Below are 20,487 nucleotides of genomic sequence, written 5' to 3' on the forward strand. Positions count from 1 at the left end.
GGCCGGGGCGGCGGCGCGGGGAGCCCGCGGGGGGCGGCGGGGGCGAGGGGCGAGGAGGCGGCGGGAGGGGGGCGGCGGCGGCCGGGGGGAGGGGGGAGGAGGAGGAAGAGGAGGAGGAGGAGGAGGAGGAGGGGTGTCGTGGGGGGGCGGAGTGGTTGGGGCCGGCGGCGGCCGCCGCGGCGGCGGGGTCAGTTCTCTTTAGTGTTTGCCGATGTTGGAGGCGTCCCCGAGGCGTCCCCGGGAAGCAGGTAACCGGGCCCGGGGGCGGCCCCGAGCCCCGGCAGCGCCGCCGTGGGGGGGCGCGGGACGGGAGAGCCGGGAACCGGCCGGAGGGGAGGGAGGGGAGGAAGAGGAGGGGAGGGGGCTGCTGCAGCCATGATGGCCGGGGCCCCGTCCCGCTCCCCTTCCTCCTCCTCCTCCTCCTCCTCCTCGCTCCCCCGGCGCGGGGGCTCCGAGGCCGGCAAGGCGCCGCTGCGCCACGGTGGGGATGGAGGAGGGGGGCGGCGGCGGAGGAGGAGGAGGAGGAGGCACCAACTCCGCCATCCGCCCCGCGGCCCTCGCCGCCGCCGCCCCTGGGGGGCCGGGGGCTCGCAGGTGGGCGCCCCAACCGTGGGGGCCCCGCGGGAGCCCCCGCCGGGCTGCCGCCGCTTTGCCAAGGCCGGGCGGTGGGGCTCGGCTCGGCTCGGCTCGGCTCGGCCCGGTGGGGGCTGCGTTTGGCCGCCGGGCCTGCCCGAGAGCCGGGTGCGAGCTGCCCCGGGCGGCCGCCGGTCCCCCCGCCCCCCGATCCCGGCGGTGGGTCTCGGGGATCCCCCCGGTGTGAAGGGCACGGAGCCCGGCCCGGCCCGGCCCGGCCCGGCCGCCGCCTCGCCCCGTTCCTCTGGCTCTGCCCCCGCGCTCCGGACCCGGTCCGAAACTTCTTCGGCAGCGGGACCCGCGGCGCCGCGCTCCCAAAATGGATGGCAGCGCCCAGCGCCGAGCGGCGGCGGCACGGGGTGCCCCGGCCTCCCCCGGCGTCCCCGGGCTCGGGGCTCCGGGGCCGGGGAGCCCCGCGCCTGTCAGGCAGGCCGAGGCCGTGCAGGCGGTGCCGGCCGTGCTGGCATTGAGGTCTCCGGTCGGAAAAAGTTGGTGCTGACAGCAGCCAGGCCTGGACGGGGCGGCCGTGCCCTCCTGGGGCGGCCTGGGCGCAGTGGGGGCACGAATCCCGCAGCCCTCGTGCTCAGGGCCCTCGAAGTCCTCAGTGCCCAAGCAGCAGTTCCCCAGCAGAGCATCCACCCGGCGTTGCCTCGTGGCCAGCAAGCTGGCTCTCAGGATGCCAAGCGTCTTGGGCCGCATGCGGGGCGTCCCCCGTGCAACTATTTCAGTACTAAAAAAAGTTTGTTAGACAGAAGAGCGGACGGAGTATCGCTGCCGTGGCTCCTCTCTCTGCCCCGCTCACTGTGTTGAACAGAACTGCCTGAATTGCCCCAGCGTTGTAAGGCACAAGCAGGACTGTTGCTCTGGTGTAACTAGGTGGAGTTGCACCGCATACGTTGCTCTGTCTTACTGACATTACTGCTGGCGTCAAGCTGTGCAGACATAAAGCCTTCCCGAGCTGCGTAGTAACTCCGGGTTAGGAATCGACACCCATGTAATAATATTAACGTATTTAAGCCATTTTCTAAATATAGGGAGGTTCTGCACAGGTTTTGTTGTGACATTGCTGCCTATAAACAGTGCCAGGTCTGACAGCTCTCTGAATGAAATCTCTTTGCTGAAAAGCCAGCAGCAGCACAAGATTCCCAGTACTGACTTCCAATCGCTGAACCTTAGCTTTGCCCTAGAAAAACTCCCGGAGAGGAAGATTTCTGTTCCTGCCTGTGTTTGCTAAGATTCCTGTTGCTGGCAACTAGGAACTGGACTACGACCGGCTGCTTGGTCGTTGTTTTTGAGGGGAAGGTGCAATTCAGGTTTTCTTTGCTTGAAAGAACGCTTTTCAGTGATGTTCAGCTTTGGCCAAAGTCATCCGGTTTGGGTTCAGCTCAGACTGCAGTTCGGAGGCCAGTCTTCAAATGCCTCATTGCCAGCTCGAGCTACTTCGTTCCCCAAGAATAATGTCAAAGTAATAATGAATTTGAATAATCTTTCATCCCGAGTTGTGAAAGTAGTTTGCAAAAGAGCTTCCTAATTTTACTTGCAGGAAAACTTTGTCAGAGGTGTTTTAATGACCTGGCCAAGCTTAAATAAGCAATTAACTCAATCAGCCCCTTCCTTGGAGGCAAATACCGGGGTTGAGTCTGCTGCAGAGGGTTATGAGCATGACTCCACAGACATCCCGGCTGATGTAGGTGTACATGTGGGAAGCGAATCGGATGCTGCGCGTTCCAAGTGCCAAGTGGCACGAGGAGTGACCTTGGGAAGGTTAGACAACCGGCCGTGGCGGAGCAGGTCCTCCGATTCCAAGGCTGCTTCCCCAGCCACTAGGAAGGCTGCACCTGTCATGCTCTGTCTAGATAGTTTGCTTTGACCTGCCTGAAGTACGTGGCTATTGATCTGACAGTCTTTGGAAAGGAGAGAAACGCTCAGGTCAGTTACGTCTGAGCCTTCAGCCCCAAATGCGTCCCATAACAATATCATGCAACAGGGAAGCAGGCCTTACAAGGTGGGCAGTTTTTTAGTGCTAAGTTTTTTGTGTATACTTTATACATACACATAGCCATCTGCACAGATCTTACCCCATCGGAGAGTCAAATATCTACTTCTTTACATGGGGCACGCAAATGTGGTGGGGGAGGACCCAAACCTGCAACTTTTTAGGATAACTCTAAGAACATGACTTCTGTTAATATGCTACCAAGGCTTCACTTTTCCTTTCTTGGTTATATTGATTTCCTCTCATCAGCAGCGAGATCTGTCAGATAAGTTAGCCCTGCCTTTTACCAGCACGAATTGCGTTGCACTTCTGATCTTTGGATCACTTTACAGCCTCTGTTTCTCACAACAGTTCCTGATTTTTCTCTCTCTTCCCAAAAGAGGAAGAGAAACAAAGAAAGATGTTGCTTTCTTAAAACTGCTTTGGGTACTGTTACTGGAATCCATGCAGGAAGGAGACCCCTTCAAGTGCTCACATCTCTCAGCCATCCCCTCTGCTGCTTTGACGGTGTTAGGCTTGTGAATACGACCCTGTAAGGATTGGGGCTGTTGGAGCTCCCACGAGGGGGTCCTGACCTGGCCACCCCTCTTTAACCCACATGCTGTTCATCGACTGCTGCCGTGCCCCTGGTACCTACAACCAGCAGTTCAGAAGGATAAGGCGGGGGGGTCGGTTTGGTTGAGGGGTGTATAAAGCACAAGACCAGGGTGCAGTGAGACAGGTAGGGTGGAGAATGGGGTGGACAATTTTGCCTGGGGGAGTGAAGAGGATACATGGTGTAAATCTGGGGGTTAGGGCTGGTGGGAGCCTGTGGCAGACCCTGGGAAGAGAAGAAACGGAACCTGTGTGTAGCATTTAGTGTATAATGTGAGCCAAGGGCTCTGCTCTTAGAGATCGCTCGGGTCTGCTCATTGTCAGGGAGCAGTCATGATCAGCATTATCCAAAGTATGTTTGTGTTAAAAGATCAAGAGTTCAGGAAAAATCTGAGAGGTGGCTTGTCATGTGTTGTTCTGGAAGCTATTTAGAACAGAAAAATTGCTTGTCACGACTTCTAAAAATGAATTTTGAAAAACCATCTGTAGTAGTGTATCACTAAAGTCACGTGTATGCCTGTAGCTGTTAAATGTTGCTTCGTACTTTACCTCAGCAGCACCTTTTTATTTGTTTTTAAGCTGGCAGCATTTGGAACGTTTCCCAGTAGTGAGATCTGCACTCCAGGGCCATAGGGTACTCACCTGTGTCACACTGCATCTTTTATTTTGGTGTAATCGAGTACGCTTCCGTATAGTTTGTGACTGGTCTGTGACAAATTTATTGATGCTTAAATAAAATCAGAAACTTATTTTTCCTGGTAAATATTTTTTTTTGCATACAAAATGTTTAATTTTGTGACTCCCGTGTGTTTATGTATCCCCATGATCTTCTAATTTAATCACCATTGAAATGATGAGGGGGATTCTTGTTAGACTAGTTAAAAGTCAGCATTTGGGCGCAGATTTCGGTTGGTGTTCAGGGACGTCCCTGCTAATAGCCGGTGGCTAAGTATTACAGTGTGTATGGGTTAACCTGCTATCCTTAGTTTCTGGAAAAAGGCAGCTTACAAAGATGTTTACAATAATACCACACACTCAAAGGATATGTTTACAGTCTCATCTTCTCTTGAATAGCTCCAAAGGATCATGCTAACATTGGTCATGCTTCCAATTTCTCTGCTTGCCAGCTTTGAGGAACAGGGAATTAGTGCTGTGTGCCTCCTGGCTGGAGGAAATGTTTTTGAGGGTAGGAGACTGGATTTTCAAGGGAAGCTTCTTGCAGTGAAAAAGGTCACCTGTGGGAACAAGGACTCTTCAGAAGATGAGAAACCTGTGTTTTATTATTATTGCTATTCCTAATTTATTATTTTTTGGAAGCTGTCATGCACTTGTGGTTTCCAGTTTCTTGTACAATAAACTCAGTTAAGAAAAGTGGCGTTAGACAATATAAGGAAATTCCAGTACACTAAACATGCAGCTTGTTGTCAGTAACTGAAGTTGATCAGATAAGCAGCTGGCTTATCTGACTTTTTGGAAAGGAGAACTCTTCCTGTGTCATCCAGACGATGCATCCATACAGCTGATAAGTTTTGAAGTGAAGAAATCAAGATACGCTGTTCCCAAGGTGAAATTGCAGAGTTGATACAGGGCAATGTTGGGTCAGTTTGTAGCATATCCAGTTGTACCGAGACGAATAATGAACTGAAGTAACAGTCTATAGGAACACTGACTATGTCAGACAGGATAAAAACATGAAGTAATCTAAAAGTTCTTGTTAAAAAATCACCTATTTTTGTTTGTTCTATTTTTTTTTCCTCTTCCGATCATCCTTCAGTCCTGGATACTAGCTTGCAGGGTTTTTCCTTTCTCATATGTGGTAAATGTTTCCTCTGCTTTTAGTTTCAGTCTTGTGTATCTGATAGTACTTAAACTGGCCTGCTTTGAACTATCTTCCATCTGTGGTGGCAATGTTCCTCAAAAAGACATTGCCAATGAGTAATTTTCCTCAAGAGTATACACCCAAGAGACGTCTCTTTTTGTAACTGTTGTGAAAGGCTGGAAATCTTGATGAATACCAAAAATTACTCCAGAGAGGTTTCCATGAAAACCCTTTTTGTCTGTAACTCAGTCCAGCATGCTTACTGGTCTTGCATGAAATAGGTGGCTTCTCAGCTTCTGTACTGCAGTTGAGACTGTTTGTCCTTGGTGAAGGGGGATGAGAAGTTGTCCTGGATCAGGAGGCAGGTAAAGCCCACCCTGCTTTCTCAGGGACTTCTCTAAACTCTCTCTTAGGTGAATCCATAGGGTTAGATATGGGATTTGACCTCTGCAAACGGGAGGATGGCCCACACAGTCTTTTCTTCACCCTTCTTCAACTGGACAGCCTTCGTCACCAAGGCAAAGCATTAAACAAGTGAAAAGTCATTGAAGATACCAGGAGTGGATCCCATTTCCATGGACTGATGGCGTTGTCATTCATGAGGACATTTTGGATTTGGACTTGAAGGCAGCCGTAGGTATTTGCCCGGTTCCTGGAGAAGAACTAATCCAACAGTTTTCTCCAGCTGTTGTATGTAATACAGGGCTCTTCTGAAACTGGCTGCTCTAGGAATTACTGTGAACGGGAACTCACCAGAGCAGGTGCTTTGGAGGCCCTTTTTCATGTGACCATTAAACTGCACAATAACTTTCCTTGCTGTTGTTGCAAATACTGTCTTGCACAGTTTACCTTTGCTCAGACACCTCATAGTCATGAGGAGCAAGAGCGACACAGCTGCTATCAAACTAATATGCCTAATGGCCCGGGTCTTTCTCAGCTTCCTCACATCTTCAGTTTTGGCAGCCAAATTTTTTAGTACAGTTTGTGCATTTTTCTCTTCATTCCACTATCACAAAAGGTCCTCAGAAAGACAGTTCAGGGCAGAACTCTACAGTTTAACTTGTTCAGCCAAGGCAGTGCTAGTTCCAGGGCCCACTCTGCTTTTCAGATTTGTGTGTCTCCGCCACTGCGTTGGGTTGCAGACCTCTGCTCCACTGCTGGGGAGATGCACAGGCTCTGAGACTTCTGCTTCTGACACCTCACAGCCTAGATGCTGGACGGCTTTCGGGCTAGGAGCACTCCTTCCCTTTGCTAATGAGGAGCATTCCTGTTGGCAGGAGGCAAGACTCCATTAGGCACATATATATATATATATGTGCCTATATATTATATATATAGCGAAATAGCACATGTTCTCTTGGAGATCTTAGAAAAGCGGTCCCTTCTTCCCTTTTGAAGTGTTTCTGATTTATTTAATTTTGGTTTTGAAGGTAAGAAACAGGATTCTTAGCTCAGTAATGAACAGGAGCGTTAGCTCCCTGGAAGTTCAAAAGCAAGTTTGTTATTTCACCCTGATTTAGGGTGGTTCCAGATTCACAAAAGCTAACTTTACCCTGCTGGAGTTAATGGCCCAAGAGTCTTGAAAACATAGTGAGTGGTGAGAAAGACATTCCTTTAAAGTGGAGCTCAAAGCCCGTCCAGTCTGTCTCCATGTAGTCAGGGTACTGTTGCTAGCAGTTCAGGCATTCCTCCTATATGCAAACTTCTTTTTCTGTCGTCACTCAGTTATAGGTGCTGTTACCTTTTATTGTGAATCTCTTCATGTTACCACTGAATCAGGTTGCACTTTTAGCCCAGGCTGTCCTTTGTTTTATTTCTGTCTCTTTCTGTAAAAGTACTTCCAAATTTTAATTCACTGTTTCAGTTCATGTATTTTTTTCTGTAATAGTTAAGCTTATAACTCCCTTCAGTCTGGGGAAGCAGAGTTATTCTGAATCAGCAACTACATGGATTGATATCTCTTATTTGCTGTCTTGCCATATATCCTACTTGGTACTCCTAATCATTAGTACGTAAGTAGTTGGAGGCAAAAGTCTCCTGCTTTTGTCATGCTGTTTCTGTGTACTCACACCGTGCTCCATTTCAGCCAGATCTCTTTTTACTGGCCTCTTTTCTGCTGTTTGTTGTTAGTTTAATATCCTCCTCGCTGATTCAACTATAGAGATTAACCTTTTGCCATCCTGCCAGATGCATGTAGCCTCTGCTGTGCTGGAATGTGCGTGCTCAGTGTTCAGCAAGTTTTTAATGTTTAGCTTCTCACTGATCTTATAGGCAGCATTTTTTTCAGTGTTTTCTGCCTTTGCTAACTTGCATTGACTGAAAGGATTTATAACTGTACCACCAGGATTTTTTCCCCTTCCAGGATTGCCAAAATCTTCTGTAATCTGCACCTTCTTGTGGAGATAAGTAATTTGTAAGAATATGTTTCATCACGCCACTTCCTAATTTCTGTCCAAAGCGTGGTTTTGCCACAAGGAGTCAACAGGCCATTGCAGTACTTGTGTACTGTGCTGAGTTGTTGCTGATGACTCTTTGCATTCTCAGGATGCTTGAAGAGTGTGTATTGATAGCTGCTTGCTGCCAGTGGTGGGGGCACTCAGCTTTGTTCCCTTTGCCTTTTTCTGCGACTCTTCCAGGTGCGGGTCTCTTCCCATCGTGATTGCTGGAGCCTTGGGTTAGTGTCACCAAGTCGCCACTGGCTATGGAGGATTTGTCCACTTCCTTAATTTTTGCGCTTTCATTGTTTTCATTGTTTTTGAAGCAGGCTTGTGTCATCAGTTTTGCAACAGTTCATGACTTTGCCCCCAAACTTAGCATCTCAGAACCATTAATTTCCTCCAGTTGACAACTTGCATCTTGTGCTTTTCTTCAGTCAGAGAACGTAGTGCAGCCAATCCAATACTCAGTAATTATTTTGCCTTTATTCACCAGCTGATGAGAGCTGCATGTAAAATAGGAAGACGTCTCTTTCTCTGGACTCACTGCAGAACTGATCTGACAAGATGCGCTACAGCTATGAGCAGGGAGCTAGTCTTAGGAGCTGCATATTGAAATCACCTTATATCCAAGCATCCCAAAACATGTTGATGGGACAGCTGCATGAAGGGGGAGCTCCAGGAGTGGTTCATGAACAGGAGATAGCAATTTCACTCAAGCTGTGTCTGGGAAGCTGCATGATACTTAAAGGTGGGAATTCACCATTTTAGCTGTGAAACGCTCTTTTTTAGGCATTTCAGTACACTCCTGGAGAATTTAAAAAAGTCACATAAATCAGAATTTGATCTACTTACAACAGTAAAGCGTAACATCTGCCACTTTGAAATATCCTTCTCTGAAGGTCCTGGAGCTGTTATAGGGGAGTGATTACATTTTGAGGAGGGCTTGTAGCAAGGGCTGTAACTTTTTGTGAAGAAAAAGGCACGTGTCTGCTGCTTCGCCAAGCTATGTTACTTGAAATGATCGGAGTAGTAGCTTGTCACAGGCAGCCAAGGAAAACCTCGATCATTGTCTGAATTCCATTAATAATATGCAATTTGTAGTTAGGGAATAAGCTTTTACTCGAGAAGTAATTTTTGCATACTTCAGAATAAAATTAGAGTCGCGGGGATCTTTTACTTAGAATAATCTTCAAATAAGACTATTTTGTAATTTAAAGTCAATCAAAGCATATTTGAGATGGTAGGAATAAAACTACTAGTTGCTAGCAGAAAGTGAAAAAATACAGCATTTAGAAATAAAAATCACAGAAATTAAAAGAAGCTAGAAAATTTGAAGGAGTTCAGTTTAGATTCTGATATTACAAATAAGGAACCAGTTACTGCTTTGTGAACAATTCTGTAGTGGCAGCATGTCAAGTCTGAGTCATGTTTTTTTCATTTACTTAATCTCCTTCTGCACTTTTAAGCTGATGATTGATTGTTAAACTAGTGGCTTAGGCTGCCCTTCTTTTCAGCTATTTTCCTTCGTGAAAAAGCTTAGCTACTCCTTTTTGTTTAACCTAAGGCGAATGTGGTTTACCTGCACATCAACTTCAGTAAGATGGTGTGACAACCTCTGTACAACCAATAACCATTTCAGTGTAACCTTTTTTTTGAGTCCCAGTGGAATATATCAATGGTTCACTTGAATGACCTGTCTCAGAAAGTAAAAAACAAACAAACAGAAACTTATAATAATTCTTTCCATGAAACTCAGCTTCTGTGTTTACAATTTCTAGAGTACTAAACTAATTTATCATATCCTTGAGGCTTTCTGCTGTGTTTTGTATGGACAAATTTTGAGGTAGCCCTGGAAATCCAGCTTAGTTTGTGTAGTCTCTCACGATGATTGTACTACTCTCCCTCCCTTTTCCAAGGGCTGTGGAGGTTGTCTTTGGAAAAACTATCACAGACTGAAAACGTGCATCTCCCTAGACAAAGAAGTCCTAGGTAGTTTAGGTCACTTCTGTACCATGATTGTTAAAGAGTTGTGATGGTACTGCTTTTGTCTTTTGGATTAGTGGTTGCTCCCAGCTACATTAGACATATGCACAAGGATATGACCCTCTAGTGCTGTGGAGTACATATGATGTTCTGCCTCTGATCTGTAAGGCATCTATGAGCTATTTTTTTGGATATACCTCAAACCACGATGGGTTTGGGATGTGGAAGGCCTTCCAAAAAGAAGGCTCTGGTGATCATCTTGCTGTTTGGGTGGAGGAAAGTTTCACATTTTCTTTTCCATAATAATTCAGGATATCTTGGCTGGTTCGAACTGATGGCTGTGTCTGAATCAATATTCTGTCTGTCTGGTTCAGTTTATTTTCTGGGCATAAAATATGTGGCAGCATGAGAACTAGGTTAACTTGTATTGGCTGTTGGGAATTTCCTATTATTTTTTTCTCACATTTTATCTGTTTTCTGGACAGCAACAATAAAACTGGATAAATAAACTTCCTCATGAGTTTATCTTTGTAAGATGGTGGGCATTTCTATGAAACAGCCTAATCCTTCCCCCTTGGGCCTTGGGTTATAAACAAGTTGAAAAGCATTGAAATGTCTGGCTGGCTCTGTTTTTGATGCAACAGATTGACTTTCATTATCTTCTAGTTTTCTTTTGGCATTGAAATCGTTGAGTTGATAATCTCATTGATCTCCCTCGTCATTTCAAACAGGAGTTCTGTAATTATGCTTCTCAAACCGCTGTCATGCCAAGTCGCTTTCCCCAAGAGGTGTTTGCTCTGGTCACAGACCGTGTTCTCTGAGGAATTCCCAGATGTCTGGATTTTTTGTTTTGTTTCAGCTTCAGTGATCTTGGATATCAGTGAGATTGTTTTGTGAGACCAGCAATCCTTTTTTCCATTGTGGTTCAAGATGAATATTAATAAAGTTTCTCTTCTTAGGAACTCTGCTACATATCCGCAATAAGAAGTGAAGTTTCCATTTCACCCAGGTGGCTGCTCAGTGTACACAGGACCTGACCATAATTTTTCTGCTAGGCAAGAAAATCTCTTGTGGATGCCCTGGGGTGATTCAGTTTTGCTGTGTGCAGTGGGATACAGTGCAGGCCAAGTTGCTCCTTTCTCAGCATTTTCATTTCGGCCTTCCTCTTGCCGCAGGAGCAAGAGTTATGCACAGTCCTTCCTGTCAGCATCCTCTGCTTTCTGCTAAGGTCCTCCTCTCACACGCTTTTACAATCTGTATACGTTTGCATGTGCAAATTATAATCAGCACCCTAACCCCTGCATTTTCTGTCATTCCTTAAGAAAATGCCAGTCTTTGGCAAATACATTAGGTGTGGCGCTTCTGTCTGCAGCGCTTCTCATGGGAGTTTATTTGCTTCTGTAATTATGCCTGTTAGTTTTAATAAGGTCCATGATCACTTGTTTGTCTAAGACAGGTTTGACAGTAGACTGAGTAGGCTTCAGTTGCCTGCATTTCGACATCCAGTGCAGTGAGATGGTAGTTACCTCGTCTGGTCGTCAGCTGTCACTCAGCTGAGTGATTCAGCCTCAGGTAGAGGCCTACTTGTTGATTGCCTTGCCTGTGTCGACTAGTGGCGTAATGCATTCGTTCAAACACATACCCTCATGCCATTTCATTGCCTTTTCATGTCGTGGTTTATTTGAACCTTCTGCCATGTGCAGTGCTAGATGAGGCATGGGTCTTTTGAGAAAGGGCTTCTGCTTTTTTGAGGTATCCAGCTGTGACGTCCTGTGACATCTCAAATGGTGCTGGTAAACTGTGGACGGACCGCTAAGGGGCTACTGCACCTACCGAGGTGCAGGTTACTGTTCCCGTGTGAGATGCACCGTGCATGTGGATGGCCCTGCAGGTCACACATCTTTCATTTTAGTCACTTGTCTTTTGCTGTAGTGGCTCAAGCAATTTACTAGTTCCAAAGTGTTTGCTTATTATATTTGTTTCCTTTCTCGTGTATACTGTGTATTTCAAATTGTACGAATCTTATCACAATTGCAGGGCAAGCCTTTTCTGTTCCAGTCCCTTTGCTGACACATAATAATTAAGTAAAAATAAAAATCCCCAGCTTTGACCACTTTGTTTATTGAGAAAGTCTGAGCCTTTTGATTCCATAATTAGTTACCTTATTTGTCTGTTTTGTTTTTCTTTGGAAATCTTCCTTTCTTTTCTAAATTACACAGTGCCACTGTAAGGAGGGCTGCTACAGAAGGATTGAATGAGGGACAGATGGAAGATGTATTCCCAAGTAACTGTAACCTAGTCATCGATTTAGGGACTCTCATGCTTCATGTAGCATCTTGGATCAACTTAGTCTTGGAGATTAGGGAACCAGTATAGTTTCATGGTGAAAGAAGTCTGCAAGTTGAAACAGCTTCTAGCTCAGCCTTCCTAGTCTGAACTCCCTTTTTTGTTTCAATGTGCTTGTCCCGTGTAGTAATTAAAAAAGTATGTTAAGCTGACTGCTGTTTGAAGAAGTGGCTGAAAATTATTGTGAGTGCAGATTTTTTTTTTTCCCTCTAAAAATACCTTCCCGCCTCTCAAGTTTTCAGCCAGGAATGAAACACTCTTCAGAAAACTTCTCACTGATCATAAATAGGAGTTTGCAAAGGATATTCCTCTGTGGATGATAATGCCCTGACAAAAATAACTTCTGTATTTTCTGAAAGTGTGATAGGATTTCATGCTCTGGCCTGGCGAAAGCCCAAAGAAATCTGCAGCTGCTCGTTCTGCCTGCGTCTGCCGGGCCTTCCAGGATTTGTGTGTGCCACCTCCCGTTGCGTTCAGAAAGCCGGGGAAGGCACTTTGCAGCTTCTGCTCCTGCCTCCCCACCATGCTTCGTGCTGAGCAAGTGGGTGAACTTTTCTGTAAGCCTTGCGGCTCTTTTGCATTTGAGTATTAGTCTGTAACCTGTAACACCTTCCTCACTGTGTGCATTTTTATCTTTGGTTGTAAATTGTTTAATAAACGTAATAATAATAAAAGTTAGTGATTTATTTTTTCTTATGCCTCAGGAGAGTAACATGCTTTTAAGCCCTAATTTCACTTGCTGTGGTATATTACTTATTTGTTAACTAGCTTGTAGCTGTGTCCAGATTTCCAGTGAAATTACCACACCCTAATGTAGGCCATTGTTTTTTTTTGTTTGTTTGTTTTTTTGTTTTAAATGCCACAGGTGTCTGGAGGTTGAATCACTGGGGCTGAGGTAGCGGGTTTTATGTGGGACAGCGTGAAGGAGCTGAACTTGAGTGTATGGTTTGGCAGGGATGCTAAGCTGATTAGCGCGAGTTGAAAGGGCTGATTCCTCGCACCCACGCCAGGTCATGGGTTTATGGCCCTCCGTGTACGGGCACGGGCTCTCCGCTGATCTTTCCCTCGCTCTCATGTGAGCAGGTTCAGTGAGGTGAATTATCAGGGAGCTATTAGCTTTCTGCTGGGGGGGAGAGAGGACAAACAGGGTCGTCCTCTGCTGCGGCAGCGAGGCGTTGGATCACTGCCTGTTATCAAGCCATCCCTCGTAAGGCAAAAAGCGTCAGATTGATGGAGGAACAAACGGGGAGCACAAACAGAGTGGGGACCAGCACTGATACACGGAGACTTCTGTGCACACCGATTTCACGCGCAGTTTGTCAATTTTGCCTATTTAAAATGTATACCCAAGATAAATTTTGTTAGTAATTCTAGATAGCCATCTGCTCGCTGTTGCTTTAAGTCATGCTCTTGCTAAACTGTTTCTGTGTGGCTATCTCATTATTTGATTTTATAGAACAGAAAAGATTGAATTAGCAGCTGCTCGGAAGGTAATGCGGAGCTGTATGCTTTCTGTCATCCCCAACTAAGCTGCTGGATGCAGCAGTACCACAGGAAAAAGAAGATACAGAAAGCTTAGGACTTGTGTAGTACTTTTTATACATATATATATTACACACATAGATATACACTTCATACATGTATATAATATGCATATACATACATTATACTTTAGCTTTATAGATGACACATTGGTATCAAAATATTTACTGCGAATGTGAGAAGCAGGGCAGAGGATAAACATTTAACCTTTTGGCAGTATTGTATGCTTTTGTGTAACATTGAATGAAGTTATATCAGGAAAATGGAGAGTTTAATGGATTTCTAGGTTAAAACGAAACCCAAACCCTCCTTGGTTAGGAAAGTTTTAGCTGTATTAGGGTTCGATGACTTGTGAACTTTTGGCAAAAGAGTTGCATTTACAAGCTGCTAACCAAAGAATGGCTTGGTCTGGAAAAAAAAAAAGGCATTGAGATGCTGCTTAGCTAGACACTGCCCACAGTCTGTTATAATGCTGGTCCTGTGCCTTTCAATATTTTCATTAATGTGGATGATAGAATAAACAGTACACTTGTTAAATTTGTGGATGCTGCAAAGCAGGGTTGGAGGAGACTGCAGACATTTTAGAACTAGAAGTAGAAATCAGCGCAATCCTGAAAAAATTAAATCATCATTTTTTCCAGTTTGCTTTCTTTTTTCTTTTTTTATTTTCAAAGGGAATTCAAGGAAGACAAAAACAAAGTCTCATTAGCTGCAAAACAGTCAGCGTCACAAGCAAAACATGGCATATAGCATGCTGAGTAGCAATTCGGCAGAAAATGACCTGGAGTCCTTAGTGTGATACTGTTGTGAAAAATAGGCACTAATTTGAATATAGAAGTGGAAGTATGTAAGGTAAAAGATATGTCATTTTTTAATGATTTTTTTTTTTGTAATCTGGCCCTCAATTCTTAGTTTTTTTAAAGCACTTTGCAAGTAAGTGTAACATGTCATTGGTTACACACCTGTACATGGAATAGATTGTGTACATTTAGTTGTATGGCATAGTAGTGTGAAAGTATGGTAGCACCATGCTCATGTGTATTTTCACATTCTGCACAGATGAACTTCAGTCTTCCATTTTCTATTCAGGTCATTAGTTTCTCCAGCTGTGTTGCTTTTTTACCCAGCAGCTGCTATTTCAAGTCAAGATTTTGCTTTTTCAGTTTTTCCACAATTTGAAAGTACATTTAACATGAAAACTCTTTGCTCGTGTTTCTGCCTTCTCTGCTGTCTTATCTGCTTTTGTCTTTCTTTGCTTATTAGATTAGTTTGACATACTCTAAGAATCATTTCACCTCAGCATTTCATTCATATTTTATGTCATAAGATTTAAGGAAATAAGCTGATGTGTTCCAGAAAAGCACAGGAAATGATAATCATTAGAAAAAAAAAAGAAGTAATTCTTTTTGCCATGTGGAGCTTTTTAGCATGACACAGGTTTGTTTGCATTTGTTAAAAATATTCTGAATCTGTGAATGTAACTAAGCTAACATATTTCCCAGCTTACGGGAAAAATGAATGGAATATTTGACAGTAATATTTTCACTTCAAAGTGTGAGAGGATTTTTTCCTGTTTTTTAACATGAGAGAAAAAATCACAGCTTACACGTTGTTTAACTTTCTACTTCATACCAAGCTGTCTAATGAAACCTGTGTAATTACCTATATAGAAAATGCTTTCAAAAGCTGAAAATAAGAAAAATGGAGTTATAGTGTATTTAGCTCCCCTTAAGTGCCTGCTGGAGGATTTCTAGTGTATCTGGGCAGGTTGGACTGAGAGAGGAAAAACGTTGCTGTATTTTAGAAGGCACCATAAGCTTTTGCAGCCTCGTGCCTTACAGACTTCAGCTCTGTAGACACGTATGCGATTAAGACTGCAAGTAATATCATTGCTGCGATGTGTTGGCGTGGTAGTTGGTGACTTTATAAAGCAACAAAGGCGGCAGTCAGCAGCTGCACAACAAAGATATCCAACAAAGATCCGAGTGTCTGTAACCATTGCGCAGCATAAAGAAAAACTCCTTTGTAGGCTCTTTGATGTGGCAGTCCCATAGACGTGAGCTGGTTAGCCACTTGAAATGAGGTGTGGGGGCTATTCCAGACATACTCATAATAGCCTAATAAATTATCCCTCTCGTGTATGCTGGCTTTTTCAAAAATATCCACGTAGCAGATTTACAGTTGTTTTAATTACGTTGCCATGCTTTATCTCTGCCCAGTTTGGTAAAATCTCTCTCCCCAGGTCCTACATTTTGTTTTGTGGTGGTGAACGGTTCTGTGCTCGTGGCTGCGGGGCTGCAAAATATTTGTGCTTCACTCTTCGTAAAATACTATGACACTGGTATAAATATACGTAAAGAGAAGATGTAGCATGCAAGTTTTTGCCCGTTTTTGTGATGACATCAAAGATTACTTGCTTGGTAATGTGAAAATGACATTACAGCACCATGTCAACTGTGTTCTCTCTGTTTTCTCTAATTGGATTTTAGAACTGATTACAAATCAATAATCTACATATCTCATGTACTGAAGGGTTAGTCCTTGCACTTATATTTACTTCCTGGGCATCTCTGTTTATGCAGATTAATTTGCAAAACATCTGTAGTTTCTTGTAGGAGTTCTTCAGCTTTAGATATCTAAGAAAACTAGTAAAATAAACAGACCCCAACATCTAATATGTTATGATTTTATTCAGATTTCCTGCATACTTCACTGAAGTACAAAGAATTTTTTCTCCTAAACTTTATTTTGTTCATTTTTCCTGTTCCTTGATACTATTAACAAACTGCCTTCTATCCTTAATAGAAAAGGATCAATCCTATGATTTATCCCTTTAAAACAGCAATACAACATAACAGCAATAACAACCATAAATATACTTCATAAAACACTTGATTTTTATTTGATTATTGGTATGTTCTGCTTTCTTGAAAAGAAGAATAAACATTCAATACTGGAAGCCAAAAGGATAATTGACAGCTGACGAGGCCTGAGAATAGGCGTTCAGTAGTATCTCATACAGTATTATATGAGTGATCTTTGTTATACTCACAGATGCAAGCTAAAATGCTGTGAATACTCTTAAGATGTTTCTTAAACATTAATTATTGTGATGATTTTTCATATTTTCTATGTGGTTTTAATTTAAAAAATATTTAATAACCATGGCCTGATTGTGCCATTATTTACTTTGATACTTATAATTAAGAAACATTTTGAATTGTAATATGTGTAGAATCAGAGTTAAACACACAGTATAGCAAAGAATTCTATAGCTATGCTCTTTCTCCATCTTTACGTGAGGTTCCTCTAACAGCACTCCTCTGTTGTATGGCACTTTCTGTTAAATGACAGTAGAATTTTTGCAGTCTGAATTTCATACTTATTTTTGAGCACACAAAGTGTTTAAATGTATCTCAGCTGACTGCATATGTATTTTTAAATTCTGTCACTGTTAGCATTTTACTTATGGTGTTTATGAAAAGGGCAAATGATTGCATCTCAGCTTTTTTTTTTTTTTTTTTACTTTTGCCTTTCTAGAGATTAAAATCAGTCTATCTTCCCCAAGTAATAAAAATGTCCTTCCAATCTGAATGTCGTCTTCAAAGCACAGATACACAGTAATATAGTTTACTTTAGCACAGCTGCATTTGTATAATGAAGTTTTACTGTATGGTGTATCTAATGATGCAGGATTTTAACCAACCGTGTCCTTCTAACTAGAGATACTTAGGTATTTTTGAACTGGTTTTTGGGGGTGGAAAATACTGATTTAATCACATAAAAATGTATAGAGTCATACTCATTTCCATAAGACACTAATTAGAAAGTTTTTTCAGGTGTTGGATAGGATTTTATGCTTAGAAGAGAGAATAACCCCAGGAAAAGCAGTGAAGAGCTTGTCGGTAGTGATGCTCCATGTGGTGGAGGAGGAGGAAGACGAGCTTCGGGTCCTCTTCCACGCTGGCCAGAGGGACCAGAGCTTCAGCCAGGAAAGGTCCCTGGTCACCAGGCTGCTCCCTGGCTGCTATGGGATTTGTCTCTCCACTACATTTAGTGTGTACAAACCCCAAAACCCATGCTTGGTGTTTGTTACTCAGTAGTAGCAGGTGACAGTGTTAGGTCGTCCTGTTTGCTCTTGATGCCAACAGGAGAAATCTGTGGCTTTCCCCTGGATAATGACTGCCTGTGAACTTGCTTTAGTGAATTGCCTGGGATGCTGGCTGCCCTCTGAACTGTTCCCATGTGTTTTTTGCAAGAGGTTTTGTTGGTAGCCAAAACATAGCCAAAGAGCATCCTCTCAGTGAATAAATAGCGTGAAGGAGCTGTGCTCTGACCCTGTTTCGCTTATGAGTACAGACTTAGCCAGAGAAAATGTATTGGCAGTACAGAGACCCAGCTGGGTAGGTGGGGGGAGATAATTGATATCAGGCGTATTCCAGGTAAAGGCTTTATACGCAGCTTTGTAGGCAAATATGGGAAATCTGTGGTATTTGTGTTTGTAATTTATACAGGGATTGAAGTGTTACACCTGTAGTCTGGATGAGTAATTTCCATCTGTAACCTGGATAAGTAAGCTTTATTGCCTTCTTTTTTTTTTCTTTTTTTTTTTTTTTTTAACCTTTTTTTCTGTTCTTATTTCATCTATTTTCTAGTTTGGTAACAGGCAGGAAAAAAAAAGAGTTTTTCTCTAGTGGCCCTATTTGATGTTTTGTGTGCACTTTACTTGAAAAACTATTGCTACTACAATTCGTTGCATAGAGATCAGCTCTTGGAGAAACTGGTGAGTGCTAATCTCATCATCAGGAGATCTGTATGGAATTTTATTCTAGAATAATCATTCTTCCTTCTGTTTTTTAGGCAGGGTCATCCCACAGTTGAGCAACAAAACCTAGAGCCAGGACACACGGGTTCTGCTTTAGTCATGTTCTTTGGTTGCGAGCAACAACTGTTTCTCCGTGCATCAGTTTGGAAGTAATGTTTGCAGGGCCATGACTTTGGTGACTAGTTTTGTGACCCAGATCCAGTAGCAAAAAGAAGTGTTGTTAATATCAATACTGTCACTCGGCATTCAAAACGCAAAGCGCCCTGCTCATAGTACTTTGTTTATTACAGCGATAGACAATGGCACAAGTTAAGATGCAGACTACAGCAAACCTGTCCGGACCTACCATGTCCCCTATGGTGCTACCCCTCCCAGTAACAACTACAAACACGCTGGGTCTGCCACCTGCCATGAATGGATCCATTTCGGAACCGGCTGCCAGCTGTAGCAGTCCTACTGCTGGCCCCGTGGATCCTGCTCCCGCTAGCAACTCACCAGGTATGTTGGTCCAGCTCTGTTTTCTTTGTTGTTCAAGTGAATCTGTTCGTCAGTGTTAATTTAAAAAAAAAAAAAAGTCTTAAGGAGGGTAAAAGTAAAGAAAGAAAATTCTGTAGAAAAATATTTTAGCTAACTTGTCTGTTTACTACATTAAGTTTCTTTAACAGAGCTCAGATTTACAGTAAAGTGTTGGTTAATGGTATAAAAACTCAGAAAGAACATGTCTATTTTGTCAAATTCTGAGTGTATCTTTTACAGAGGAGTTTTAGTCGTGCAGGAAGGTCTCCAAGTGTACTTCTCTTCCCTAGAACAGAATGTCTTTAGACTGCTTGGCAGTATTTGGTGTTTCCTTTGTAGCCTAATAAATGCTGTAGTTCCTATGCTGCACGGGGTATTAAATACAGAAATGTTATCCTAAAAAGTTAAGCAAGCAGTGAAAGCATGTGTAGGGGATAAATACAAGTTGAAAAAGAAATAGGAGGAGGCTAAAAAATGTTAAGGCAGTATACATGAAGTAAATAGTCTAAGAAAGCAGAACAGAATCCTTAAGAGGGAGTAGGGAGATGTTCTTTGGGAGTGCTCAGAGAGTGACTTATTACAAGCATTGAGAACTGGGAAGGAGGGCCAGCAAGTGAGGACCACAGTGTTTCATCTGCTGTATTTATCTTGCAACCTTTATGCTATCCAGTGTTGCTTCAAAGTGTTGAGAAATCATTCTGAAAGAGTAGTCAATTCATATAACAAGCATACTCCTGACAATTAACATTTTGGTGACATAGAAAATGTGGCATATGTATATGTCCATCTCCACTGTCATCTTCTATAGAGACATTTTGAAAAAAAATATTTTTAATTGCATGTATTCAAAATGAACATTATATAATGCATATTCTGTTATGATTAATATGTAAATGGTATTTAAACATTGTATTTAGCTTATGTACAAAAATTATTTTTTAGACAAAGTATTCTTTCTTTAAGCATACTAGTGCTTTTGCAAAGTTTTGCAAAGTTGTGAAGAATACATTTATCCACAAGAACTTTACAGACTCTTTATTTACAGCTCCTCTCCAAGATAACATGGCAAACCCCAAAGAGAAAACTCCAATGTGTCTGGTAAATGAGTTAGCCCGTTTCAATAGAATTCAACCCCAGTATAAGCTTCTGAATGAACGAGGGCCTGCTCATGCCAAGGTAAGGGCACACTTCCAGGTTATGAGCCAAACATTAAATGCTGAACGAATAATGTCATGATCTCGACAAGTTCACTTGTCAAACACAACCGTGTTTCTAGTGTAAAGGGTTTCTAACATTTTTTTGAGTTTGCTTTATTTTTCTTGCTTTCAGAAAGTATGTTTGTGACTCTGTTGGAGCCCTTTATATCCCTTTGTACCCTACTTTGACTTAAATCTTTGAGTTTATATTTGTTAGTCTCTATAAAGACCTTCTGAAGGTCTTTGCAGAGTATCACCACCCTTTGTTAATCTCTATGGGGTTTTTGCTTTTTAAGCTGTGTGAATCCTTCTCTCCAGTTGGCTTGCCTCTGATAATTACCTCTGAATTTTTTTCATGGTAGTGCAGGTTACTATGAAGATAGTCCAATTGATATTTTTCAAGTGCTTATTGATATGATTCTGTGTCCATTGATACTGTACCTTTGGATCTCGCATTTGAGGGCACAAACTCTTTTATTGTTCTTTCCTTTAAATTTTGTGCAACCTTAAGGTTTGCAGTGATATTAGGGCTCCTAATATGATCATAGCATTAAAGGTTATAGTGAGCTGGCAGTTAATTCTTGTCAGTTCTCATGTCA

General features: G+C 43.1%; 1 protein-coding gene across 4 annotated transcripts in view; it reads left to right on the forward strand.

Annotated features, from left to right (window-relative positions):
• Positions 1-113: 113 nt before the first annotated feature.
• STAU2 (staufen double-stranded RNA binding protein 2) overlaps positions 114-20,487 on the forward strand; it is a 168,185-nt gene continuing 147,811 nt past the window's right edge. For 2 of the 4 annotated variants that reach the window (XM_083822663.1, XM_083822666.1), the window contains exons 1-3: positions 114-248; positions 18,467-18,674; positions 19,738-19,868. In XM_083822663.1, the coding sequence (XP_083678789.1) occupies positions 18,476-18,674; positions 19,738-19,868 (330 nt within the window). In that variant the 5' untranslated portion in view covers positions 114-248; positions 18,467-18,475. The remainder of the gene's footprint in view (positions 249-18,466; positions 18,675-19,737; positions 19,869-20,487) is intronic. The other 2 variants (XM_083822665.1, XM_083822664.1) reach the window with 1 other exon arrangement.

Source organism: Anser anser (assembly GCF_964211835.1).
Source record: "Anser anser genome assembly, chromosome: 2".
Taxonomy (NCBI): domain Eukaryota; kingdom Metazoa; phylum Chordata; class Aves; order Anseriformes; family Anatidae; genus Anser; species Anser anser.